General features: G+C 45.4%; 1 protein-coding gene across 1 annotated transcript in view; it reads right to left on the minus strand.

Moving 5' to 3' along the window:
* GPD1L (glycerol-3-phosphate dehydrogenase 1 like) overlaps positions 1-6,930 on the minus strand; it is a 67,432-nt gene extending 60,502 nt beyond the window's left edge. Inside the window, exon 1 of the mRNA XM_059077397.2 lies at positions 6,681-6,930. Within this exon, the coding sequence (XP_058933380.1) occupies positions 6,681-6,727 (47 nt within the window). The 5' untranslated portion in view covers positions 6,728-6,930. The remainder of the gene's footprint in view (positions 1-6,680) is intronic.
* Between the last annotated feature and the right edge of the window lie 20,555 nt (positions 6,931-27,485).

The raw sequence follows: 27,485 nt of genomic DNA on the forward strand, positions 1-27,485 counted from the left end.
TGGACTATCATTCAGCCTTAAAAAGGAAAGAAATTTTGGCACATGCTACAAAAGAAGTGAACCTTGAGGACATTATACTAAGTGAAATAAGCCAGTTACAAAAAGGACAATGACTGTACGATTCCACTTATGTGAGGAATTTATATGAACTCTCTCGAAGTTGGAATCCAGCTACGACATGGAGAAGCCCAAGCTCACCTGCTGCAGAAAGACAGACACGTGGCCATTCGCTCCCATTAGCCTGGCCAAAGCCCGCCCACTGTGAAAGGGGGCATCGAGGACCAAGAGCCCCAGCCCACTAAACACCTGACCACTGCCTTATGAGTGAGCCCAGGTGAGACCAGCAGAAGACTCTCCCCGCTGAGCCCACATTGCTGACCCCCCAGAATCAGGAGCTAATCAATGATTGCTGTTTGAAGCCATTAAGTTTCAGGGGAGATAGTGAGGCAGCAACAGATAATCAATGAAGTTCCCAGCACCCAACTGTGGAAAGAACTGAGCCCCAAAGTAGAATGATGGCAAAGTGCCACTAGGATAACCTTAAAGGAGCAGGGGGACTTCTGGCTTAGTTCTGACATCATCAAGCCTGGGAGTTAGGGATGAGGGGAAAAAGAAAGACCTGGATGGTTGACGACCCCAGACACAACTTCCCACCAGCAAGGATTGAGAGGCTTGGAAATACTCCTTGGCCTGCCACAGGGAAGATTTAGGGGACATGTGACTCTTCTATCCAATGGGACATGTTTTAGAAAAGGGTGGGCTTGGACTTCTCTGGTGGTGCAGTGGTTAAGAATCCACCTGCCAGTGCAGGGGACACGGTTCGAGGCCTGGTCCGGGAAGATCCCACATGCCGCGGAGGGCCTGAGCCTGTGCACCACAACTAATGAGCCTGCGCTCTAGAGCCCGCGAGCCACAGCTACTGAAACCCACGTGCCTGGAGCCCGTGCTTCGCAACAAGAGAAGCCACCACAATGAGAGGCCCGCCACTGCAGCGAAGAATGGTTCCCCACTCGCCGCAACTGGAGAAAGCCCCCACACAGCAACAAAGACCCAACGCAGCCGGGGCAGGGGGGAGTAGGCTCACCTCAGCACTGCTCACAGACTAATGGGTAGAAGCTGGAGGTGACAGATTCTCCTCTCAAATATAAGACTTTTCTAATAATTAATTTACTAGATTAATTTTAAGATCAGGTGCCTTAAAAGCAGTAAACTAGGGCTTCCCTGGTGGCGCAGTGGTTGAGAGTCCGCCTGACGATGCAGGGGACATGGGTTTGTGCCCCGGGCCGGGAAGATCCCACATGCCGTGGAGCGGCTGGGCCCGTGGGCCATGGCCGCTGAGCCTGCGCGTCCAGAGCCTGTGCTCCGCAACGGGAGAGGCCCGCGTACCGCAAAACAAACAAACAAACAAAAACTAGTAAACTATGATCGTGTCACGTCTATAAGAAATGGGATGCCTCCTTTGGAGGGAAACTGAACAGGATGATTTATTTATTTATTTTTTGGCCGCACTGCAAGGCATGGAGGAGGATCTTAAGTTCCCAACCAGGGATTGAACCCATGCCGCAAGCAGTGAAAGCACAGAGTCCTACCCACTGGACTGCCAGGGAAGTCTCTCCAGGATGATTTTTAAGACCTCATTTCAATTTGATTTTTCTTAAGTGGAACATTGTTATACTAGACTTTTTTGGGAGGGTAAGCTACTCAATATTTTTGTCACAATGGGATTTGTTCTCAGGTAAAAGTATGCTTCTCATTAAAAATGATAAGAATTTATAGAAACACGGACATTGGAGTTAGAAAGATCAGGGTTTCAACTCCACCTTATTAACCACTGACCTTGAAAAGTTTTCTAATCTCACTTTTGTCATCTAAAATAGGAATAATAGTAGTACAGCATAGACTTGTTGAGATTTAAATGAAATAACGTACATCCCAGACACAGAAAATGACCCTAAGTGGTAACTGTTATGATTATCCCCCTTAAGGGAGGGGAGGAAGTGAAGAATGATGAAAGAGGTGGAAGAGGGCTAAGATATGAAAATCAGACTCATCCCCAATATAGCTGTGACGTATACACTGCACAACAATAGAAACAGGTGTGCAGATCAGCCTGGCAGGTGTCCTCAGCCTGGCTCCTGAGGGAAATGGGTCTCCTCCCAGGTCAGCCCGAACCGCCACTACCTCTCCCTCCAGCTTCCACAGTAGAGGTGTGTCAGCGCTGCCTGTGGACCAGGAAGGGGTCGTTTTGACCTCAGGGGAGCTAACAGGCAGATGCCTAAACTGTTTTGAGCTCTCCACATGGGGGGTACAGCAAGAATCATCACAGACACTGAGCAGCACGGTCAAAAACGATGACACTGGGGGATGAAGAGCTGCCAGGCTGCATTCAGATGCTTCCAACAGGACAAAAAAGGTCAGCCACAAGTCCAGCTTCAGTCATCGGTGCAAAGTAGGCCAAAGCTCTCCCTGACCTTCAGTCCCAGGAGTCAAGCTGTGGTGAAAACAAGGGCAAAAGATAACTCCCAGAAACCCCTCCCGCTCTTTTATCTTTTCCCTTCCTCTGCCTCTATTCCTTAGCATTTTGTGATTGGCATTGGTAAAAGTACACTTCTCACTGAAAATGCTAAGAATTTATAGAAACATGGACATTGGAGTTAGAAGGAGCTGGGTTTCAATTCCACCTTATCAACCAATGACCTTGAAAAGGTCTGTTTTGTGATGGCTCTGGTCAAGGATGATGGAACTAACACAGACAGCATTTTTTTCATTAGCTGACAACTACTGAGTGCTAGTCACTTTGCACTCTCTCAGATCATCTCACTTCATCCTCACCATGATCCTAGACAGCAGGTACCCATGTCAGGAGCAATGATTCTTGGAGAGAAGCAGTTTGCTCAAGTACCTAGAACTTGATGGGGCCAGAAACCCAGGGGGTGGGAATCCCAAGTGCCTCCTTCCACCGCTGCCCGACCCGGCCCTCCCAAGGATGTGTGGGGTGTTTCTGGACTTAGACTGCAAACACAACCCTGAGGTTTTAGTTCTAGAACTGCATCTTGCACTGTGTCTGGGTGCCCTTCCCAAGGTTCTGGTGAAGGAACTTTGTTTCATCTTTGGAGGAACCTAAGAAGCTTTTGTTTTTTCCTTTCTGTTGCTATTGTGAGTCACCAGGACCAAGAAAAGCCATGCCCGTTAGAAAGCACCTCCCTGCATCCCCACAGGGGGCAGCACAACAGGGCTCAGCTGGATGCAAGAGGCCCCCTTGGCCTCCTCTCTCCCACCCTCTAGCGGAAAAGAGGTGAGTGAGGGAGGGCGGGACGGCCGTCAGTCTTCAGGTATCTGCATAGCAACTGATGATTATTTACATTGGAGGACGCACCAATGGGAGCTTTAGAGCCACCTTTCAGCTATAGATGTAACATCATTATTTCCATAAGCACTGAGCTGCTTCAAAGTCCCAAATGTAGGGACTTCCCTGGTGGCGCAGTGGTTGAGAGTCCGCCTGCCTGCAGGGGACGCAGGTTTGTGCCCCGGTCCGGGAGGATCCCGCGTGCCGCAGAGCAGCTGGGCCCGTGGGCCGTGGCCACTGGGCCTGCGCTCCGCAACGGGAGAGGCCACAGTGGTGAGAGGCCCACATACCACAAAAAAAAAAAAAAAAAAGAATCCGCCTGCCAATGCAAGGGACACGGGTACGATCCCTGGTTCAGGATGATCCCACATGCCAAGGAGCAACTAAGCCTGTGCACCACAACTACTGAGCCTGCGCTCTAGAGCCCACGAGTCACAACTACTGAAGCCCGCGTGCCTAAAACCCGTGCTCCGCAAGGAGAAGCCACCACTAGAAGCCCACACACCGCAACAAAGAGTAGCCCCCACTCTCTGCAACCAAACAAAGCCTGTGCGCGCAACAACGACCCAACACAGCAAATAAATAAATAAATAAATTTCTTTTAAAAAAAAGTCCCATATGTAAACACTGCTTAAGCAATTTCCTATTCCTGAGCATCTGGAAGGGCCCATCTTTTGGTAACCTGTTTTAAAATCAGCAGAAGGCTAAAATCCTTTAGGGAAAAATCTGTTCCACCCTCAGGGAATATGATTCAGCAAGTCTAGCTTCAGTGCTAATTCTGATGAAAGTTGTCTTTGGACCACATTTTAAGAAACATTACTAAAAACACTATTTAAGACGTCTACTCTTGCGACTTCCTTGGCGGTCCAGTGGTTAAGATTCCATGCTTCTGCTGCAGGGGACATGGGTTCGATCCCTGATTGGTGAACTAAGATCTCGCATGCCACATGAGAAAAAAAAAAAATTCAGAACAAAAACAAAAATCTAAAACGTCTAATCTTGTGACAGATATTTCATTCTACTTTGTACTTCTTTTGAGTTTATCTTCTAAATCCTTATCTATCTGTGACCTGAAGGAAGGGATGGTGTCCACTTGTGTCCCTATCCCTGGAAAAACCACCATATCTGCATGGAGCAGACAGTCAAATGTCTTTGACCAGAGCTGAACATTCAGTGGGCCCCTGGGCACCCTCTCTGTGTCCTTTTCTGTCCCTAAGTTCCTGAATCTCTCTGGGGAGTTCGTGAGCCTCTCTCTAGGATTGGCATGGCTCTGCACCCAGGGCAGCGACAAGGAAGCAGACTGTTCCAGTCTGATCCCATCATTAATGGAACCAGCAGCCAGCCCAGACCATCAGCACATTTCTCAATTGCTCTGCTCCAGTGTCACTAGCCAAGTTCTACTCCATTTCCTTGGGCTGGAGTGAGCCAAGAAAAAGTCAAGTACATCAGAGAGAAGCTGCGGGAAGCCGGGGGCGTGGGGCCAGCGCGGGGAGGGGGGATGTGGAGGGGGGCAGGGTCGCAGGAGGGTCACTTCACAACTCTTGTTTCAGGCCCAAATCTGGCGTAGCCCAGCCATGCCACTTCTACTGCACCTTGCAAAGGAGGAAAAGGTGCTGTCGTCTGTGGTTCTGTGGCCTCTTACAGAAGAGGAAACTATTGTTAAAGAACACGCGCTGAATGGGAGCTTTTTCAGTCTCACGGCCCACAAGGCAGCTGACATTTCACTCAAGTGACCTTGGGATCAGAACTGGCAAAGTCCAGCTGAAAGTCCATACGAAGCTGTGCAGTGGGCAGGTGCCAACTGCATTACATGTGGGACAGAACATTCTGTTGTTGGTTGAAAAAAGAAGTTTACAGAAAAGTGCATAATATCCTAGTATTTGCAGGGCAGAAAGATAAAAGAATATATGTAAACATTCGCTTGCATCTGATAGAATTCTTCTGGAAAGAACAGAAGAAACTGGTAACATTGGTTTTCTTCCAGGAGGTACCTTGGGAGACAAGTGTGGATGGGAGATGTTTCACTGTTTTTTTGGTGGGGTTTTTGGTACCTTTTAAACAATGTGAATTATTGCCAAATCATATACAATTACATTTTTACATTAAAAAGTTAGTTTTTAGACATTCACTTAGTGTTTACTTAGCATATGCCCAGCACTAAGGTAGATGCTGTTCTCAGAGTGGAAACAGATAATCAAATAAATCATCACCTTGCAATGACAGATGTCAGCAACAGAGGCACAGGGAGAGGCCCCTCACCTTGCTGGGATGGAAAAGTGGAGAATAAGATAAGGTTTCCTGCAAGAAGTACTTTCTGGGCCAAGTCTTAAAGACGGAGACCAAGTAACTAGTACCAACTGTTGCAGGACTCCTAGAAGCCTGAACTGTGATAAGTGTTCAGGCCACAAAAAACAGAAGGACTTTAAGGACATCACTCTAAACTATTCTATACTAGTCCATCGGATGTGGGAAAAATAGCGCGTAGCTGTGGAAAAAAGATTGAAACTATCAGGTGCTATACCATATTCTGCCTCCTCTCCCCCAGCCCACTTTCCTCTACAGTAACCCAAACACACCAAATAATCCCACTGTGTTAAGTTTCAGAAAGGTAACTAAAAGAGCTGACATTTAAAGTGCTTACAAGAACGCATGGCACAAAGTGCTTTATAAACGCTTAAGTCAAATAAAGCCTATCGGAGAAGCAAACCTGCGCAAACATCCCCCCAACGGAGAATTCCCAAAGTCCCTGAGCTACTGGGGGAGCCCGGCCTGTAGAACTTGGATTTTCTTCCTGATACTTTATTAAGATACTAGACTTCGCAGAAGCCGGAGCGGGACCCGCACTTGGAAAGGCAGAGCCGGCCCCGCCCTCGACCTGGATATCAGGCGCCCTTCAGTTCCCTCTGCCTCTGTTTCCTCGATTCGGAAACCCCAGCAAGAACGCTCGAGCCTCCTCCAACTCCTCGACCCAGGCGATGTGCCCAGGAGAAATGAAGAACGCCCTGAGGATGTTGCGCAAATCCCCCGGGTGTGGCGAGCAGGTGGCCTCCGTGCGCCCGCCGCGCAGTGCCGCTAGCGCAGACAGGTGCCCGCCGGTGCGCCGTCCCCTCTCTCCGCGCCGCCCCCGCGAGCACAAGGGCCCAGGGCCTCCCCGCCCAGTGCCTCGGCGCGGCCTCCCCGGACGCGCGGTGCCCAGCCCGGCCGCGACACCGCCCGCCCCGCCTCCCCACGCGCGGAGCCCGGTGCCCACGGCGCGGCGCGCACGCGCGCCCTCGGACGTCCGGCAGAGAAGCTTCCCGCAGGCGGAGCCCGCGCCGCCGGCCCCGCCGCTCACCAGTTCCCTGAGCCCACGATGCACACTTTCAGGGGCGCTGCTGCCATGGCCAGGCCGGAACGCAGCAGACCGGCGTGCGCCACCCCAGCCGGCCGCCCGCCTCCGCCTGCTCCGCCTCCCCCTCCTCCCGCTCGGCCTGAACCAGCTGAGGCTCGCGGCAGCCCCGCCCCTCCCGCCTCTCGGCCAATGGCCGCTACCACACCCGCCCGAGCGCACAGGGCCACGGCTGACAGCCGGGAGGACCCGCCCCGCCACTCCCGAGAACCACCGCGCACGCCCGGGCCCGGCTGGCCTCCCGGCCCCGCTCCGGCACCGCCCAGCCCTGCCCGAGGCCTGTCGGGACTTGTAGTCCGCGCCGCGCTGGATCGACGCTGCCCCCGCGCCCCTTTCCTCCCCGGGCGGTTGCGCCCTGACTCGTGCTCCGGGCGCCGGGGGCTGCACCAGCCTCCCCGCGGAGCAGTCCGGCTGGCCCGTGTGGCCCCCACTGCGACCCTCTCGGGAAGAGCTGCCGGGGCTGCAATTTGGAGCCGAGAGAGGATCCTGGATTGACTCTAAAGTCAACCAGACTTGGTCCAGAGCTCCAAGTGGCCACCCCATCCTCTTCAGCTTCCGCCTCCCTTGTGGAAACAAGAAACCACCTGGCGCCGCCGAACTTCGCGGTGGCCGTGTATCTTCTGAGGCCTTCGGGACTTGGCCGGACAGTAGTACCTGCGCCCTAGGGAGGGGGAGACCTGGACGCGGGCGGCGTCAACGTCACCCACTGGTTTGGCAGGACTGGCCTCCTCATGGTCTTCGCCCCAGAACACCAGGAGGGTTTGCGGTTCTGAGACCACGCTTCCCTCCTTCCTGAGAAACCGGACGTTGTGTATCCATTCTGAGCATCACTTTCCACCAGGTGCCGCGCTGGACCCTGAGGAGGAGGACAAAGCGGTGTGAACCAGGGTTTCTGAAAGTCCGCTGCAGCTCTGAGTCTCCGGAGCTTTTCAAAATTCCCACGCCCAGTCAGCACCCCAGACCAATTGCATCAGAATCTCCCGGAATGGGATACAAAACATTCAAATTTTTTAAAGTTCAAGGGTTGATTGCAAAAGGACTCAAGATTGAGAACCGGAGAACTAAAATATCGGTGGAGACTGGCTGAGGAAACAAATACTCTAGTACCTAGAAAAATACTGGGCTTATTAGTTTGATGCCTAGAGGATTAACTGTTATTTTTGTTTTCACTTCTACATTGTATGAAAAATTTATCTCTGTTACTTATGATACTTAGGCAAGGAACTACTTAGAATGAGTGGGACAGAGCATGCCCTCCACTCCTCACTGGTGGTTAACTCTCAGTTATTTGCCAGGAAAGATACCAAAGCGGGAATGATGTGAAAGATGGACTATCCAAGCTTTATTCATTTTTTTCCCCTTGCCATTTGTGTTACCAAAGAGGTTTGTCTAATTAAGTAATGAACTCATGTACTTGAGGAGTCAACATACTTTGCCAAGATTCACACCAACTGATCGGCTCAGTTTTAGCCTTTGCCTAAAAGATTTATTCCTTATATGGACGCTCCCATTCCCCAATGCTGCAACTGCACCTGCATGAAAATGAACTGCCTGGATGTTCTGTGGACCCATTCTGCACAACATCATACAGGGTTTATCAGTCACCGGAGATGCATGACACATTGTGCCAGGATGGACATAGTGAGTAGTCATTTATTTTCTAGACTGGCTACAAAGATCATGCAAAATTACATGTATCAACAGGGATATATACATACATAGTATAACTGTAAGGGAAAAGAACGGAAGGAAACGCAAAATACAGGATTGTGGTTCTAGTGGAGAGGAAGGTTGGTTATGCTTTACATTTTTACATATATTAGAAACATTTTTGTGTATGGATTTAATGAAGGTCGTGGGGGAGGGGAGAAGCTCCAGGACAGAGGATTGAGACAATCCAGTGCTGAGATGGCTGGTCCTCTGCCAGTCCCCCTCCTGGTCAGCTAAGATGGGAGGGCTGCCGAGGTAGCCCTGTGGGCCACCCAGAAGAGGGTTAAACAACCTGGAGGACAAGTTAGCCCATCTCATTGGACGTGTGAACTCTTGAGGGACCTGGAGAAGTCCCAGGGTGTATATGATTCGGTGCGTGGAAACAGCACCTGACAACATAACTTGGGGTACGCATGTATCTTGGTAAAAACTCACCAGGTAGCTAGGAGAAGCCAGGCAGCCCTTTAGAGACTCAGCCTAGCAATCTTCTTAGCCAGGTCATTGAGTTCATGCAGCACACTTCTGATTTTCTGCATTACAGGAGGCATGGCAACACTATTCCAAATTTTCCTATATAACTGGAGTCTCCTTTCCTCTCTTGGCTCCAGCTAACATTTTCCTCCGTTCTCTTCAGCCCTCACCACCTGCCTTCTACCCTGTCCCTAACACCCTCCCAGGGCCTTTCGACTCCTGCCTGCTACCCGGTCACAAAGCCAATGCTGCATGTCAGGTGGCAGCAACACTCCACTTGCAGGGCTCAACATCCGCCTGGTTATTTCTTGTTGCTTAACAAAGCATCCCAAAGTTAGATCTCCAAGCAACCACATTCATTTCTTTAGCTCCAGAATCACAGGGGAAGGCTCTGTCTACATGCGCTGCACGGTCAAAGGGGGCTGGGGGGCTGGAGGGTCCACTTCCAAGCTGGCTCATTCGCATGCTGGCAAGTCGGTGCCCAGTGCTGGCTGGTGGGCTGCAGGCCTGAGTGTTCTCCACGTGGGTGGGCTTCCCCAAAAGCTGCTTCCCCTCGTGCCTGCATCCTACCAGCAAACATCTCAAGGGAAAGGAAACGAAAGTTGCCAGTTTTTTAAGACTTGACCCCTAAATTAATCACAGCATCACTTCTGTCATGCGATCTTTTGGTCAAGAAATCACAGAGGCCAAATTCTAGGGGAGGGGACATAGGCCTCACCTCTCAGTAAAACAATGTCAAAGAAATTGGGGGCCAGGTTTTAAAACTGCCACAATCTGTAGTGTATTTTCATATTATAAGTGAGGACATTGAGATACAACAAGACTAAAAAAGACTTCCCAAAGTTCCCATAGGGAGTCAGAGGCAGGAATTGGGGATTCTGTTTCTTACACTCATCTGACTACTCATTCATTCAGTGTGTATTTACTGAGCACCTGCTGTGTGCCAGTCGTGGTGCTAGGTCCCAGGGATGAAGTATGAAACGAGAGGCAAGGTCCCTCCCCTCTTAGATACTTACATTTAGAGGGAGATACAGGGACAGTTGACAGGTAATTACCCTACGGTGTAATTTACTATGGCAGTCCAGAAGAAAAGCCTCTGTCCCAGATTTGGGGGCTCACGGAAGGCTTCTTAAATAAAGTAAGATCTTTGTTGAAGCCTGAAGAAAAAGGTGCTGTTGGCAAGGTGAGGGGCTGGCGGCGGGTGGGCACACAAAGGAGCTCTTCCAGACAGAGGTAAGAGTATCAGCTAAGTTTCAGAGATTACAGACAGATGACATGTTCAAGAACTAAAAGGAGCTCAGTACGGTTGGAAGGGAGAAGGAATAAGGGAAAGAGTATGAGATGCAGGGTAAATGGAGAGAAATGAAGGTAGGGAGGTAGAGGAAGTGCCTGATCATGATTGGCCTTATAAATGATATCAAAGAATGAGAACTTAAATCCTGAGGGCAAAAGAAGCCATTGTAGGGTTTAAAGTAGGAGCTTGACATCGTCAGGGCCAGGAGGCAGAGGCCAGGTGGGAGCCTGCTGCAATGTTTATTCCTTTTTTTTTTGAAATTAATTTTTATTGGAGTATAGTTGATATACAATGTTGTGTTAGTTTCAGTTATGCAGGAAAGTGATTCAGTTATACATATACCTATATATGCACCCTTTTTAAGATTCTTTTCCCATATAGGTCATTACAGAGTATTGAGTAGAGTTCTCGGTGCTGTACAATAGCTCCTTATCAGTTGTCTATTTCATTTCTTTCTTTATTTATTTATCTATTGGCCACACCATGCAGCATGCAGGAGCTTAGTTCCCCGACCAGGGATTGAATCCGGGCCCTCAGCAGTGAAAGCACTGAGTCCTAATCACTGAACCACCAGGATATTCCCTAGTTATCTGTTTTATATATAATAGTGTATCTATGTCAATCCCAATCTCCCAATTTATCCCTCTCCCCTCTTAACCCCCTTGGTAACCATAAAGTTTGTTTTCTACATCTGTGATGCAGTGTTTATTCTACATGAGAGGTGACACTGGCTTAGATAGGCTGGAGGCTGGTGTGGTGGTGATGACGATGGGGAGATGTGGGTGAAACTGAGACATATCTAGGAAGTAGAAAAATAAGACCTACTACTTTCTTGGGGGCAGAGAGAGGAAGGAGTCTAGAATGACTCCAGCTTTCAGGCTTGGGCAACTGAATGAGTATCATTTGCTAAAACAGGAAGAGGAATTGATCTGGAGAGAAGGGTGATGAGCTCAGTTCTGGAGAAGTTAAGTCTGAGGAGTCCATTTGGATTCCACGTGCAGATTTCAGGGAGGCAGTTAGAGACACATTTGCGGATCATCAGCACATACTTGGAAATTCCAAGGGGTCAGTGCCTAGGACACTGCCAAGCACAGAGTAGACACTCAGTAAATGTTGAGTGAAAGTGATTGACATCACTTACAGAGATGGGTCAAGTATCAAAGGAGGACAAACCAGGACAGGACTCTGAAATGGACTTAACATTTAAGAGCCTGAGAGGATGAGAAAGGAGCAGCAGGAATGCAGAGTGTGGTGTTATGGTTGCAAAGGAAGACTGCATTTCCAGAGAAGGAGGGGTGGTCACAGGGGAGTTTGAGAGTGGTCAGACAAGATGAGACCAGAGTGCATCTTTCAAGCTAGCAGAAAGAAGGCTGCCAGCAAAGTATGGTCGTGCAGGTAGCACACTGCACAAGGCCAGTGGGCACCATGCACATTGTGGACATTGCGGATTGGTGTGCTTGAGAGGACCATTTTCTGACAGAGGGGAGCAAGTGTCTTAAGGAAGGGATACCTTTTTCCAGTCCACACTGGAAAGGTCTGGTATGGGCTAACCACTGCCCTGGTTGTTGGTGGGTCCAGTGAGAAGACTTCAGTTTCAGTTCTGGGCAGAGATTTTAGTGGGTGGAGGCATAAATGGAAAGCAAAGAAATGGCGCTTGAGAGAGTGTAGACTCTGCTTTCTAGAAGTTTGGCTGTCAGCAGAAGATGAGGGCTAGGGACGTGTGGGGAGGGATGGCAAAACCGAAGGGGGAAGGGAAGAATTCATAGGGCTTTTTTTTTCCTTTAAATCATGCGGGAAGGGCTAGAACATGTTGAAATATTCCTAGGAAGGAACCAGTAGAGAGGAAGAGGTTGAAAACACTAAAGAGAGAATGAGAGGGAAAGTAGGAGAGTGAGAGAGGGATTAGCCTTAAATTAGATGAGATCATCAGAGAAGTACTCTGAGCAGGTACACCTGAGTGAATCAAAGGAGCCAGCACTCCAGGGAGGGGAAGCAGCCAGTGCAAAGGCCCTGAGGCAGGAAATAGCCTCCATGTGTTTAAGGAACAGAAAGAGCTGTAGAATAGTGAATAGTGAACAAATATGAGAGAGGGGAGAATTGCAGTCAGAGATGCAGTCAGGCCAGGACCTGGTGGTTCATGGTTTAAAAGAAAAAAAAAAAAAAAGGATTTCCCAGTAGTCAAATCTGTGTCAACACAAGCATTAAAGTAAATAATGATAAATAACAAGGATTTACTGTATAGGGAACTGTACAGGGAACTATATTCAATATCTTATAATAAACTTTAATGGAAAATAATCTGAAGAAGAATATACATATACATGTATAACTGAATCAGTTATCTGTACAACTGAAACACAATGTTGTAAATCAATGTACTTCAACTTTAAAAAATAATAAATAAGTAAATAAATAATAACTAAAAATAAATAAATAATGATAGTAATGGGCTTAAAGCCTTTGAATGAACTAAAAATTCATGGGTCTATGGTGATTAAAGAAATACATAAACAGGGCTTCCCTGGTGGCTCAGTGGTTGAGAATCTGCCTGCCGATGCAGGAGACGCGGGTTTGTGCCCCGGTCCAGGAGGATCCCACATGCTGCGGAGCCGCTGGGCTCGTGAGCCTGCGCGTCCGGAGCCTGTGCTCCGCAATGGGAGAGGCCACAGCAGTGAGAGGCCCGCGTACCAAAAAAAAAAAAAAAAAAAGAAAGAAAGACGTGAACAATCTAGCAGAAGGGAGGGCTCCTGCTTACCAGTAGCATGCCAACTAGTAAACACAGAGGGAAGGACAGTGCTCCACAGTCGCCAGTGGGTGCCAAAATTGTGGTAGAAGTTTGATGAGGGACAGGATATTTCTGGAGCCTCAAAGTTTCCACGCAAATTGCTTACAGGGGATAAAAAACTTCACAGTAGAGAAGACTGGCCGACACCATCTTAACCAATTGGGCAACATCCACATTACCCATGATGGGACACACATGCCTTCTTTAGCTGGCTCGAGAAGGCATTTAGTGAATATTGGTTTGTCGAAAAAATATTTTGAAATAGCTCCCAGGCCTTGGGATTTTATAGATTAAACACATTTTTACTTGTCTGGAAGTCTGACAGAGAATCACCAATTTTTTTTTTTCCAAGTAAGGATATAAACCATTTGCCGTATACTATTCTCATGTCATTTATTTTATTTATTTTGATTCATCTTATTTATTTTAATTTGATTAACTAATTTATTGAATAACTGCTGCATTCACAGGATTCAAAATCCAAAAGGATGGAAAGGGTATACAGTGAAATTCTCTCTCCCTCGCTTTTCCAGCCCCCAGTTCCCTCCCTTGAGGAGACATTGTTACCAGTTTCTCTTACGGACACATTATTCTGTTGCCTGCATCCCCACTTAACATTATTTCATATTGCAAATGCCAGTCAATGCCAAAAACTATGCACATAATGAAAACGCAAAATGAAGGATGTAAAGAATAAATTAAGCTCTTTAGAAAACTCTCCCCACAAAGTCTTTCTTTTCCTTATTTTTCTGTGGCACTGAAGATGTTTTCACAGGCTGGTATTGGTTAAATTCATTCCTCTAATTCCAGGGAAGATGTAAACTTGGGTCGCCCTCGAGAAACATTTTATCTACTCTGTCCCCCAGTACATGCATCACTGCTCTGCTTCCTAATTACACACCATACAGCTCTCAGTGGTAAAATTTGTGCTTGGTAGGACAGGCTTCAGCTGAAATTGCCCATCTTCAATATTGCTATTGACTGTCTAATTACAAAGTACAGATTTTTGGCCAAAGAAAACAGTGTCTCATTCTGGAAATTTATATGGGCTTTTATCTCACTTCCTTGGGGAAAAGAGACAGAATAGATGAAAGGCAGATTTCGCTGCTTGAAAAAACCAAATAGAGTTCCAGACACAACAGTAGCCAGAGTCAATTATAATCTGTTCATACCAAAGTATTAAATTATCAAAAGGGTTGTGCACCAGATTGTGTCCACCAAATGTACCTTTTCACCAGCCCCTTAGACTGGGGTGGTGTAAGGATTTTGATGCTTGTTTTAAAGATCATACTACTATAACCTACCTTTTTATATATATATAAATTTATTCATTTTATTTTAGTTTTGGCTGCGTTGGGTCTTCGTTGCTGTGCGCAGGCTTTCTCTAGTTGCGGCGAGTGGGGGCTACTCTTCGTTGTGGCGCACAGGCTTCTCATTGTGGTGGCTTCTCTTGTTGCAGAGCTTGGGCTCTAGGCATGCGAGCTTTAGCAGGTGTGGCTCATGGGCTCAGTAGTTGCGGCACATGGGCTCAGTAGTTGTGGCTTGTGGGCTCAGTAGTTGCGGCATGCAGGCTCAGTAGTTGTGGCTTGTGGGCTCTAGAGTGCAGGTTCAGTAGTTGTGGCGCATGGGCTTAGTTGCTCCATGGCATATGGGATCTTCCCAGACCAGGGATTGAGCCCATGTCCCCTGCATTAGCAGGTGGATTCTTAACCACTGCATCACCAGGGAAGTCCTATAACCTACATTTATTTAGGAGCCAGCTCTTAGCCAAGCACCGGGTATTATTATTGATTATATCTGGTGTACCAGCCACCTTGGATGACTTGGAGAACTTGGGAGTTTTAAATATGAAATTATCAGACTCAGCACTGTACCCTACCTGAGAGAGTTAGAGATACGTATTCAGTTTCTACCTGATTAAAAATCAAATGTTAACCTGGTCTTGGTTCTAGATTTGAGTCTTATTCATGTGCTTATTCAACACTAAACTCCTACCATATGCTGGGAGCTGAGGATACAATGTTGAAGAAAAGAGGCAAAGGTTAGTCTGGAAAGGAGATCAGATAAACAAACAATATCTTCCATAGAGTCCAGCCTGATGTTGCTCTGATAGCAAACAGGGGACTCTGGGAACAGATGGGAGTGGTACCCACTGTGCCCAGAGCACCAGGTAAGACTTTCTGGAAGAAGGATGTCTGAACTGAAGGATGAGTAGGAATTAAATGGGAGAAGGCTGAGGCAGAGAGAATAGCACATCTGAAGGCTTGGAGGCAAAAGAAACCTAGCTCTTGGTTCCTTTGAGGACTGAAAGTTCAGTCACTTAGAGGATAGAGCAACAGGTAAAGACAGATGAGGCAGACAGGTGGACAGGGACCAGGTAATGGAGAGTTCTCTTGTGGAGGTTTGGATTTTATTTTGAAGGCAGAGGGGGAATATTGAAGCATTTAGGCAGATAAGTGATGTGGTCATATTTGTCTTATAGACGATCACTCTGGTTGCATTTGAAGGAGTGAGTGGGGGAGGAAGTTAAGGATGACTTGCAGATTTCTGACTTGGGTCGCTGGGTGGGTGGGAGTGTTTTGAGGCAGAAGTTGCCTTTCTTGGCAAAAGCAAAATATCTGTTGCTTTTCTAGTTTTCCTCTTTTCTAGACCATGAAATCACATACCATGCCTGTGTTACATTCATGCCCAGCTGTATTCAAGATTGGTTGTAGTTTTCTGTAAATGGCCTGCCAGCATAAGAGATGTGATTAAATTTGTAAAAGATTGGCACTTTGGAGGAATTAGAATTTGTCCATTCTTAGGTCACTTCTCAATGCAAGACAGAGTTGGGTACAGCTTAGCCCTCATAATATCACTGTCACTCTCCTTGGTTTTTTTCTCCTAATTTTGAAAAAACCAAAGTAATACATACACATAGTTTTAAACTGTGTATTGTACTAAATACTACTAAATGGAAAGTGACAATCCACCTCCCTAGATTCCACTCCCTGGAAATAACCACTTTCAACTACTTTTGGTCTTTCATCTGATATTTACTTCCATATTTCTAAATAATGTTCTTATGCTACTATTTCTTTTTTTTTCTTTTTTTTAACATCTTTATTTGAGTATAACTGTTTTACAATAGTGTGTTAGTTTCTCCTTTACAACAAAGTGAATCAGTTATACATATACATATGTTCCCATATCTCTTCCCTCTTGCGTCACCCTCCCTCCCACCCTCCCTATCCCACCCCTCTAGGTGGTCACAAAGCACAGAGGTGAACTCCCTGTGCTATGCGGCAGCTTCCCACTAGCTATCTAATTTACATTTGGTAGTGTGTATATGTCCCTGCCACTCTCTCACATCGTCACCGCTTACCCTTCCCCCTCCCCATATCCTCAAGTCCATGCTGTAGTAGGTCTGTGTTTTATTCCCATCCTACCACTAATCTCTTCATGACAATTTTTTTTCTTAGATTCCATATATATGTGTTAGCATACGGTATTTGTTTTTCTCCTTCTGACTTACTTCACTCTGTATGACAGACTCCAGGTCTATCCACCTCATTACAAATAACTCAGTTTCATTTCTTTTTATGGCTGAGTAATATTCCATTGTATATATGTGCCACATCTTCTTTATCCATTCATCTGTTGATGGACATTTAGGTTGCTTCCATGTCCTGGCTATCGTAAATAGAGCTGCAATAAACATTTTGGTACATGACTCTTTTTGAATTATGGTTTTCTCAGGGTATATGCCTAGTAGTGGGATTGTGGGGTCATATGGTAGTTCTATTTTTAGTTTTTTAAGGAACCCCCATACTGTTCTCCATAGTGGCTGTATCAATTTACATTCCCACCAGCAGTGCAAGAGTGTTCCCTTTTCTCCACACCCTCTCCAGCATTTATTGTTTCTAGAGTTTTTGATGATGGCCAATCTGACCGGTGTGAGATGATATCTCATATTTGCATTTCTCTAATGATTAATGATGTTGAGCATTCTTTCATGTGTTTGTTAGCAATCTGTATATCTTCTTTGGAGAAATGTCTATTTAGTTCTTCTGCCCATTTTTGGATTGGGTTGTTTGTTTTTTTGTTATTGAGCTGCCTGAGTTGCTTATAAATTTTGGATATTAATCCTTTGTCAGTTGCTTCATTTGCAACTATTTTCTCCCATTCTGAGGGTTGTCTTTTGGTCTTGTTAATGGTATCATTTGCTGTGCAAAAGCTTTTAAGTTTCATTTGATCCCATTTGTTTATTTTTGTTTTTATTTCCATTTCTCTAGGAGATGGATCAAAAAGGATCTTGCTGTGATTTATGTCATAGAGTGTTCTGCCTATGTTTTCCTCTAAGAGTTTGATAGTGTCTGGCCTTACATTTAGGTCTTTAAACCATTTTGAGTTTATTTTATTTTTTTATTTTTTTATTTTTTTCTGTACGCGGGCCTCTCACTGTTGTGGCCTCTCCCGCTGCGGAGCACAGGCTCCGGACGCGCAGGCTCAGCGGCCATGGCTCACGGGCCCAGCCGCTCCGCGGCACGTGGGATCCTCCCGGGCCGGGGCACGAACCCGTGTCCCCTGCATCGGCAGGCGGACTCTCAACCACTGCGCCACCAGGGAAGCCCTTGAGTTTATTTTTGTGTGTGGTGTTAGGGAATGTTCTAATTTCATACTTTTACAGGTAGCTGTCCAGTTTTCCCAGCACCACTTATTGAAGAGGCTGTCTTTTCTCCACTGTATATCCTTCCCTCCTTTATCAAAGATAAGGTGACCATATGTGTGTAGGTTTATCTCTGGGCTTTCTATCCTGTTCCATTGATCTCTATTTCTGTTTTTGTGCCAGTACCATACTGTCTTCATTACTGTGGCCTTGTAGTATAGTTTGAAGTCAGGGAGCCTGATTCCTCCAGCTCCATTTTTCGTTCTCAAGATTGCTTTGGCTATTCGGGGTCTTTTGTGTTTCCATACAAATTGTGAAATTCTTTGTTCTAGTTCTGTAAAAAATGCCAGTGGTAATTTGATAGGGATTGCATTGAATCTGTAGATTGCTTTGGGTAATAGAGTCATTTTCACAATGTTGATTCTTCCAATCCAAGAACATGGTATATTTCCCCACCTATTTGTATCATCTTTAATTTCTTTCATCAGTGTCTTATAGTTTTCTGCATACAAGTCTTTTGTTTCCTTCGGTAGGTTTATTCCTAGATATTTTACTCTTTTTGTTGCAATGGTAAATGGGAGTGTTTTCTTAATTTCCCTCTCAGATTTTTCATCATTAGTGTATAAGAATGCCAGAGATTTCTGTGCATTAATTTTGTATCCTGCTACTTTACCAAATTCATTGATTAGTTCTAGTAGTTTTCTGGTAGCATCCTTAGTGTTCTCTATGTATAGTATCATGTCATCTGCAAACAGTGACAGCTTTACTTCTTCTTTTCCGATTTGGATTCCTTTTATTTCTTTATTTTCTCTGATTGCTGTGGCTAGAACTTCCAAAACTATGTTGAATAAGAGTGGTGAGAGTGGGCAACCTTGTCTTGTTCCTGATCTTAGTGGAAATGGTTTCAGTTTTTCACCATTGAGAACAATGCTGGCTGTGGGTTTGTCATATATGGCCTTTATTTTGTTGAGGAAAGTTCCCTCTATGCCCACTTTCTGCAGGATTTTTATCATAAATGGGTATTGAATTTTGTCAAAAGCTTTCTCTGCATCTATTGAGATGATCATATGGTTTTTCTCCTTCAGTTTGTTGATATGGTGTATCACGTTGATTGATTTGCGTATATTGAAGAATCCTTGCATTCCTGGAATAAAGCCCACTTGATCATGGTGTATGATCCTTTTAATGTGCTGTTGGATTCTGTTTGCTAGTATTTTGTTGAGGATTTTTGCATCTATGTTCATCAGTGATATTGGCCTGTAGTTTTCTTTCTTTGTGACGTCTTTGTCTGGTTTTGGTATCAGGGTGATGGTGGCCTCATAGAATGAGTTTGGGAGTGTTCCTCCCTCTGCTATCTTTTGGAAGAGTTTGAGAAGGATAGGTGTTAGCTCTTCTCTAAATGTTTGATAGAATTTGCCTGTGAAGCCATCTGGTCCTGGGCTTTTGTTTGTAGGAAGATTTTTTAATCACAGTTTCAATTTCAGTGCTTGTGATTGGTCTGTTCATATTTTCTATTTCTTCCTGGTTCAGTCTCGGCAGCTTGTGCATTTCTAAGAATTTGTCCATTTCTTCCAGGTTGTCCATTTTATTGGCATACAGTTGCTTGTAGTAATCTCTAATAATCTTTTGTATTTCTGCAGTGTTAGTTGTTACATCTCCTTTTTCATTTCTAACTCTATTGATTTGAGTCTTCTCCCTTTTTTTCTTGATGAGTCTGGCTAATGGTTTATCAATTTTATTTATCTTCTCAAAGAACCAGCTTTTACTTTTATTGATCTTTGCTATTGTTTCCTTCATTTCTTTTTCATTTATGTCTGATCTGATCTTTATGATTTATTTCCTTCTGCTAAATTTGGGGTTTTGTTGTTCTTCTTTCTCCAGTTGCTTTAGGTGCAAAGTTAGGTTGTTTATTCGAGATGTTTCCTGTTTCTTAAGGTATGATTGTATTGCTATAAACTTCCCTCTTAGAACTGCTTTTGCTGTATCCCATAGGTTTTGGGTCGTTGTGTCTCCATTGTCATTTGTTTCTAAGTACTTTTTGATTTCCTCTTTGATTTCTTAAGTGATCACTTCGTTATTAAGTAGTGTATTATTTAGCCTCCATGTGCTTGTATTTTTTACAGATCTTTTCCTGTAGTTGATATCTAGTCTCATAGCGTTGTGGTCAGAAAAGATACTTGATACGATTTCAATTTTCTTAAATTTGCCAAGGCTAGATTTGTGACCCAAGATATGATCAATCCTGGAGAATGTTCCATGAGCACTTGAGAAAAATGTGTATTCTGTTGTTTTTGGGTGGAATGTCCTATAAATATCAAGTAAATCCATCTTGTATAATGTATCATTTAAAGCTTGTGTTTCCTTATTTATTTTCATTTTGGATGATCTGTCCATTGGTGACAGTGGGGTGTTAAAGTCCCCTACTATGATTGTGTTACTGTTGATTTCCCCTTTTATGGCTGTTAGTATTTGCCTTATGTATTGAGGTGCTCCTATGTTGGTTGCATAAATATTTACAATTGTTATATCTTCTTCATGGATCGATCCCTGGATCATTATGTAGTGTCCTTCTTTGTCTCTTGTAATAGTCTTTATTGTAAAGTCTATTTTGTCTGATATGAGAATTGCTACTCCCGCTTTCTTCTGATTTCCATTTGCATGGAATATCTTTTTCCATCCCCTCACTTTCAGTCTGTAAGTGTCCCTAGGTCTGAAGTGGGTCTCTTGTAGACAGCATATATATGGGTCCTGTTTTTGTATCCATTCAGCCAGTCTGTGTCTTTTGGTGGGAGCATTTAATCCATTTACATTTAAGGAAATTATTGATATGTATGTTCCTATTACCATTTCCTTAATTGTTTCAGGTTGTTCTTGTAGGTCTTTTCCTTCTCTTGTGTTTCTTGCTTAGAGAAGTTCCTTTAGCATTTGTTGTAAAGCTGGTTTGTTGGTGCTGAACTCTCTCAGCTTTTGCTTGTCTGTAAAGGTTTTAATTTCTCCATCAAATCTGAATGAGATCCTGGCTGGGTAGAGTAATCTTGGTTGTAGGTTTTTTTCCTTCATCACTTTAAATATGTCCTGCCACTCCCTTCTGGCTTGTAGAGTTTCTGCTGAAAGATCAGCTGTTAACCTTATGGGGATTCCCTTGTGTGTTATTTGTTGTTTTTCCCTTGCTGCTTTTAATATGTTTTCTTTGTATTTAATTTTTGACAGTTTGATTATTATGTGTCTTGGCGTGTTTATCCTTGGGCTTATCCTATATGGGACTCTCTGTGCTTCCTGGACTTGATTGACTATTTCCTTTCCTATATTAGGGAAGTTTTCAACTATAATCTCTTCAAATATTTTCTCAGTCCCTTTCTTTTTCTCCTCTTCTTCTGAGACCCCTATAATTCGAATGTTGGTGCATTTAATGTTGTCCCAGAGGTCTCTGAGCCTGTCCTCAGTTCTTTTCATTCTTTTTTCTTTCTTCTGCTCTGCAGTAGTTATTTCCACTATTTTATCTTCCAGGTCACTTATCCGTCCTTCTGCCTCAGTTATTCTGCTATTGATCCCATCTAGAGTATTTTTCATTTCATTTATTGTGTTGCTCATTGTTGCTTGCTTCCTCTTTATTTCTTCTAGGTCCTTGTTCACTGTTTCTTGCAATTTGTCTATTCTATTTCCAAGGTTTTGAATCATCCTTACTATCATTATTCTGAATTCTTTTTCAGGTAGACTGGCTATGACCTCTTCATTTGTTAGGTCTGGTGTGTTTTTATCTTGCTCCTTCATCTGCTGTGTGTTTTTCTGTCTTCTCATTTTGCTTATCTTACTGTGTTTGGGATCTCCTTTTTGCAGGCTGCAGGTTCGTAGTTCCCGCTGTTTTTGGTGGCTGTCCCCAGTGGCTGAGGTTGGTTCAGTGGGTTGAGTAGGTTTCCTGGTTGGGGGGACTAGTGCCTCTGTTCTGGTGGATGAGGCTGGATCTTGTCTTTCTAGTGGGCAGGTCCACGTCTGGTGGTGTGTATCGGGATGTTGGTAGCCTTATTATGATTTTAGGCAGCCTCTCTGCTAATGGATGGGGCTGTAGACCTGTCTTGCTCTTTGTTGGGTATAGGGTGTCCAGCACTGTTCGTTGCTGGTCCTTGAGTGAAGCTGGGTCTTGGTGTTGAGATGGAGGTCTCTGGGAGATTTTCACCATTTGATATTACGTGGAGCTGGGAGGTCTCTTGTGGACCAGTGTCCTGAGGTTGGTTCTCCCACCTCAGAGACACAGCCTTGACACCTGGCTGGAGTGCCAAGAGCCTTTAATCCACACGGCTCAAAATAAACGGGAGAAAAAAATAGAAAGGAAAGAAAGGAAGGAAGGAAGGAGGGAGGGAAGGAAGGAAGGAAGAAAGGAAGGGAGGGAGGAAGAAAGGAAGGGAGGAAGGAAGAAAGGAAGGAAGGAAGGAGGGAAGTAGGAAAGAAAGGAGGGAAGAAAGGAAGAAAGAAAGGGAGAAGACAAAGTAAAGTAGGATAAAATATAGTTATTAAAATAAAAAATAATTATTAAGAAGAAAAATTTCTATTAAAGAAAAAAAAACCGGATCGGTCTAACCCTAGGACAAATGGTGAAAACAAAGCTATATAGACAAAATCTCACACAGCAGCACCCACATACACACTCACAAAAAGAAAAAAGGGGACAATAATAGTATATCTTGCTCCCAAAGTCCACCTCCTCAACCTGGGATATTTCGCTGTCTATTCAGGTTTTCCACAGATTCAGGGCACTTCAAGTTGACTGTGGAGCTTTAATCCGCTGCTTCTGAGGCTGCTGGGAGAGACCTTCCCCTCTCTTTGTTCGCACAGCTCCTGGGGTTCAGCTTTGGACTTGGCCCTGCCTCTGCGCGTAGGTCGTCCGAGGACGTCTGCCCTTCGCTCAGACAGGACAGGGTTAAAGGAGCAGCTGATTCAGGGGCTCTGGCTCACTCAGGACAGGGGGAGGGAGGGGCACGGATGCAGGGCGAGCCTGTGACGTCAGAGGCCGGCGTGACGCTGCACCGGCCCGAGGCGCACCGTGCGTTTTCCCGGGGAAGCAGTCCCTGGATGCCGGGACCCAGGCAGTGGCGGGCTGCACGGGCTCCCGGGAGGGGCGGTGTGGAGAGTGACCTGTGCTCGCACACAGGCCTCTTGGTGGCGGCAGCAGCAACCCTAGCGTCTCACACCCGTCTCTGTTGTCCGTGCCGACAGCCGCGGCTCGCGCCCGCTTCTGGAGCTCCTTTATGCGGTGCCCTTAATCCCCTTTCCTCGCGCCCCAGGAAGCGAAGAGGCAAGAAAATGTCTCTTGTCTCTTCGGTAGCTCCGCGCCCGTTTCTGGAGCTCCTTTACGCGGTGCCCTTAATCCCCTCTCCTCGCGCCCCAGGAAGCGAAGAGGCAAGAAAAAGTCTCTTGTCTCTTCGGTAGCTCCGCGCCCGTTTCTGGAGCTCCTTTAAGCGGCGCGCTTAAACCCCTCTCCTCGCGCACCAGGAGGCAAAGAGGGAAGAAAAGGTCTCTTGCCTCTTCGGCAGCTCCAGACTTCAACTGGACTCCCTCCCGGCTAGCCGTGGTGCACTAACCCCTTCAGGCTGTTTTCACTCTGCCAACTCCAGACCCTTCCCTGGGATCCGCCGGAGCCTCCGTTCCCAGCCCCGCCCGCCCCGGCGGGTGAGCAGACAAGCCTCTCGGGCTGGTGAGTGCTGATCGGCACCGAACCTCTGCGGAATCTCTCCGCTTTGTCCTCCGCACCCTGTTGCTGTGCTCTCGTCCGCGGCTCTGAAGCTTCCCCCTCCGCCACCCGCAGTCTCCGCCCGCGAAGGGGCTCCTAGTGTGTGGGAACCTTTCCTCCTTCACGGCTCCCTCCCAGAGGTGCAGGTCCCGTCCCTATTCTTTTGTCTCTGTTTATTCTTTTTTCTTTTGCCCTACCCAGGTATGTGGGGAGTTTCTTGCCTTTGGGGAGGTCTGAGGTCTTCTGCCAGCGTTCGGTGGGTGTTCTATAGGAGAAGTTCCACGTGTAGATGTATTTCTGAAGTGTCTGTGAGGAGGAAGGTGATCCCCGCATCTTACTCTTCCGCCATCTTCTCGCTCCCCTACTATTTCTTTTTAAAGTAAAGTTTTGGGGTAAGTAATATGTTCATGTGGTCCTAAAATAAGACATGTAAAAAGAAATACAGTAAAGAGTCTCCCTCCTTCTTCTGTTTCCCAGTCAGTCTACTTCCCACCCAATCCACTTTCCTCAGGTCACCACTGTTAGTTTTCTTTTCTTTTTTTTTTTTTTTTTGCGTTACGCAGGCCTCTCACTGTTGTGGCCTCTCCCGTTGCGGAGCACAGGCTCCGGACACACAGGCTTAGCGGCCATGGCTCACGGGCCCAGCCGCTCCTTAGCATGTGGGATCTTCCCGGACCGGGGCACGAACCCATGTCCCCTGCATCGGCACGCAGGCTCCCAACCACTGCGCCACCAGGGAAGCCCTAGTTTTCTATGTGTACCTATATATATGAAAATAACATTATATATTTACTTTTCTTTTTTTCACACAAAAGGTGGCATAGTACCCCTCATCAATCAGGGTGAAGTAGAATGTGTTGCAGTAACAAACGATCCAGACACCTTAACGGCTTCTTTCTCATTCATACTCCGTGTCCTCCCTTGGTGGTTTCACGTTTTCCTCATACAAGGTTGCAAACCAGCTGAATCTCTGCCATCTGGAGTGTCACGCTTGTGTTGGCAAGAGGCAGGGAATATAACAAATTGTTCTTAGGCCCCTAAAGGCTTCCTCCCAGAGATGATACGTGTCACTCCTGCTCCCATTCATTGAGCAAAGCATGTCATGTGGACCTGACTGTTTAAAGGGGGCAGGGAAGTGCAAACGTATCGTGCGCCCAGGACTCAGAGAGCTAGCTGCATGTGATGGTGGACCACATTGATGGTCACCTCATAGACGCACCGCTCTGCACCTTGCTTTTTTTCAGCTAGGAACATATTTAATCATGCCCTATTTGCTCCATTTGAGCAAATTATTTTTTAAATAATTTTTTTAAAGGAGATGGACATTTGCATTTTCCCCAATGTTTCCTTTGCAAAAAAGGCTGCAGTGAATATTCAGATGTTATTTTGCACACACGTGAATATATGTCTAGGATCAATTCCCATAAGCGGCATTGCTGATTCAAATAGTATATAATTTTGTAATTTTGATAGGTATGGTCAAATTGCTCTCCACAGAGAATAGGCCAGTTTACATTCTTCCCAGAGCCTTGCCAAGGGAGGAAGTGTATTACCAAACTTGTGGGATTTCACCAGTTAGATGGGTGAAAATATTCTCACTTTATTTTTACACTATTATTTTTACACTCTTACTATGAATAAAGTTTTCTGCTACTTCTTGATTTGTATAATTCAAATGTCCTGTAATAGTAGATGGGGAGTTACTTCATTAACACTGCTGCCCACCCCACCTCCACCACTCCACATGCACCTATTTCCTCCCCAACATCCTCTCTGCTCTGTAATTGCATCACAGTTTGGGGTCAACTCAGTAATTAGTTTGCCTTTTTATGACATGTAAACATATTTAGCTATAGCACTGAGAAGTGTATTATAATAAGATTTCCTCTCGTGTATTCTTTCTCTCCCCTTGGACTTAATAATTGCCTTGGTTTTTTGCTCACATTTTTTTTTTCTACCAGTCCTTAAAGTTTTATTATTTGCTCCATTGGATCAAGTATATTCATATCAGTAGTTTTCCTCAAATGATCAAATGTATTGACTATTTTATTGATCCTATCTTTACCTGGTGATTTCCTTCCCACTGTCTTCTGTCTCATACAACATCCTGACCTATCTGCTCTCTAAGCCTGCTTCTTGGATCCCATATCCTTCTTATTCTTGGATCACTCCTTAGTTAAGTAGAGCATATCAATCAAGAACTTCTTAAAAATTCTGTTTCTAGGTCTTTAATGGCTTTGTTCTGACCTCACCTTGATATTGGACTAGTATGACATCATTGGGTAAAGATCATTTTCTCTCAGACTATGGAGACGTTATTCATTGGCCACTAGTATCCAGTGATGTGTGAAATAATACAGTTCAGTTCTGTTTGTCCTCCAGGATCCATTCTTCCTTTTTCCTTTAGTAAGAAAATGCCTGACTTCTAGCTTCGCTGGAGATCACATTTCCTAGCCTTCCTTGCAGTGTTCTCTGGACAGGTGACTTAAGTTCTGGACTGAGTTGAAATCCTGCTTTCCACTTCTAGATTGTAACCTGGAAGGAATCAGTGTCCAAAGTCCTTTCACTTTTCCCTCTTTCCCGAGAAGGGATTGCAGACATGATGGAGGGACCTAGGTTCACCCCCTAAACTCAGAAAAGCTGGACTGTGAAGATTCCTGAGCTCTACCTCTGAGCTATGGCTGGAGCTGGGAATAAATTTCTATTCTGATTACACTGCTCCATTTTCTGTATCTCTGTGTTAAAGCCACTTAGATTATTCCCTACTACACTGTTCCTTTCTATACGACCTGTGTTTCTTTCTCTGAAACTTTTAGGATCCTCTTTTTAACCCCAATGTCCTGAAATTTCATGATTATGGCCCTGTCATGGGTCTTTCTAAACTCAGAGATGCACTTTCCCTCGGAATTATTATGTTTTTCAATTCTTGTCTCATTTCTTGAGGAATTAGATCCTATCTATTCTATTTTCTCTGTAGTTTCTGTCTGCAACTTTCATCATTTAGCATTTGTGTCCTTCACTGAAGTCCTGCCCCCACCCTCACTTTCTGGATTTTATCTTTCAGCTCTTTTGGTGCTTCAGTTTTGTTTTTTTTTTTTTAAAGGCTGTGTTGGTGGTTTCAGTTTCCAAGAGTTCTTTCTCATTATTCTTTTTTATCTCCTTGAACATATTAAGTATAGATTTTTTTCCCTTTCGTTTTCTTTTGTGTTTGCATTATTCTGTGTGTGTTATCTGTCGTGGCAGAGGCTTTTCCACACGTTTGGTGTTGTTATCTGTCATGGCAGAGGCTTTTCCACACGTTTGGTGTTGTGAGCTGTTGTTCATAGTTAAGCGTGAGGCACCTCTAGGTGGCTTGGGCAGGCTTGTCAACAGAGGGGCAGCAGGGCTTTTATGTAAGGCACTCTCAAATGTTATTATCCTGATGACTTTTCTCCAGAGCAGGTTAATTACTCAAGAGGAGAGTTCTATAGTTTCCTGTCAGGTTGGAGGGCATATGCCTCATCCTTAAAGTTGAGGGGGAGAGAGATCTCATGTACGCTTCAAACTCGCTTTCACATATAAAGGTATTAATGATTCACTTTAGCGAGCCAAGGATCATAACATATGTATACTGTAGCATGTTTGTTTGTTCATTTAACAAATATTTATAATGACTCCCTCAGTGCCTCTGTGTGTGTGTGTGTATGTGTGTGTTTAATGCTGGTAAGACAAAACTGAGAAAAACCCCATCTCTGCATTGGTTTGTAGCAGATGTGATCACAATGTATGGTCAGATAAGGACTGCCGTGATGGGGGTGGCGATGCCAGGTAGGGGATTCACTTGTATTTTGCAGGGAAAGGGGGAGAGTGGGTGGGGGAGGGACTCTACTCCTTTCTGCCCATTTTACAGATACGGAGTTTCCCTTCCTGCTTGTCCCCGCTCCTGCCCCCTCCAAAAAAATAAACCCAGGTCTACCAATTATATATTGATAAATCAATATGTGTTGGTAAAACCTTTGACATGCCAATACTCCTGAGAAAATGAAAGGCTACCTGTCGTTCATACCTTGGTATTAATTACGTTAACCAGATAATCACTTAAACTTAACTAAACTATGGGATGTTAAATGTAAGAAAGG

Source organism: Kogia breviceps, chromosome 10 (assembly GCF_026419965.1).
Source record: "Kogia breviceps isolate mKogBre1 chromosome 10, mKogBre1 haplotype 1, whole genome shotgun sequence".
In the NCBI taxonomy this organism is placed as follows: domain Eukaryota; kingdom Metazoa; phylum Chordata; class Mammalia; order Artiodactyla; family Physeteridae; genus Kogia; species Kogia breviceps.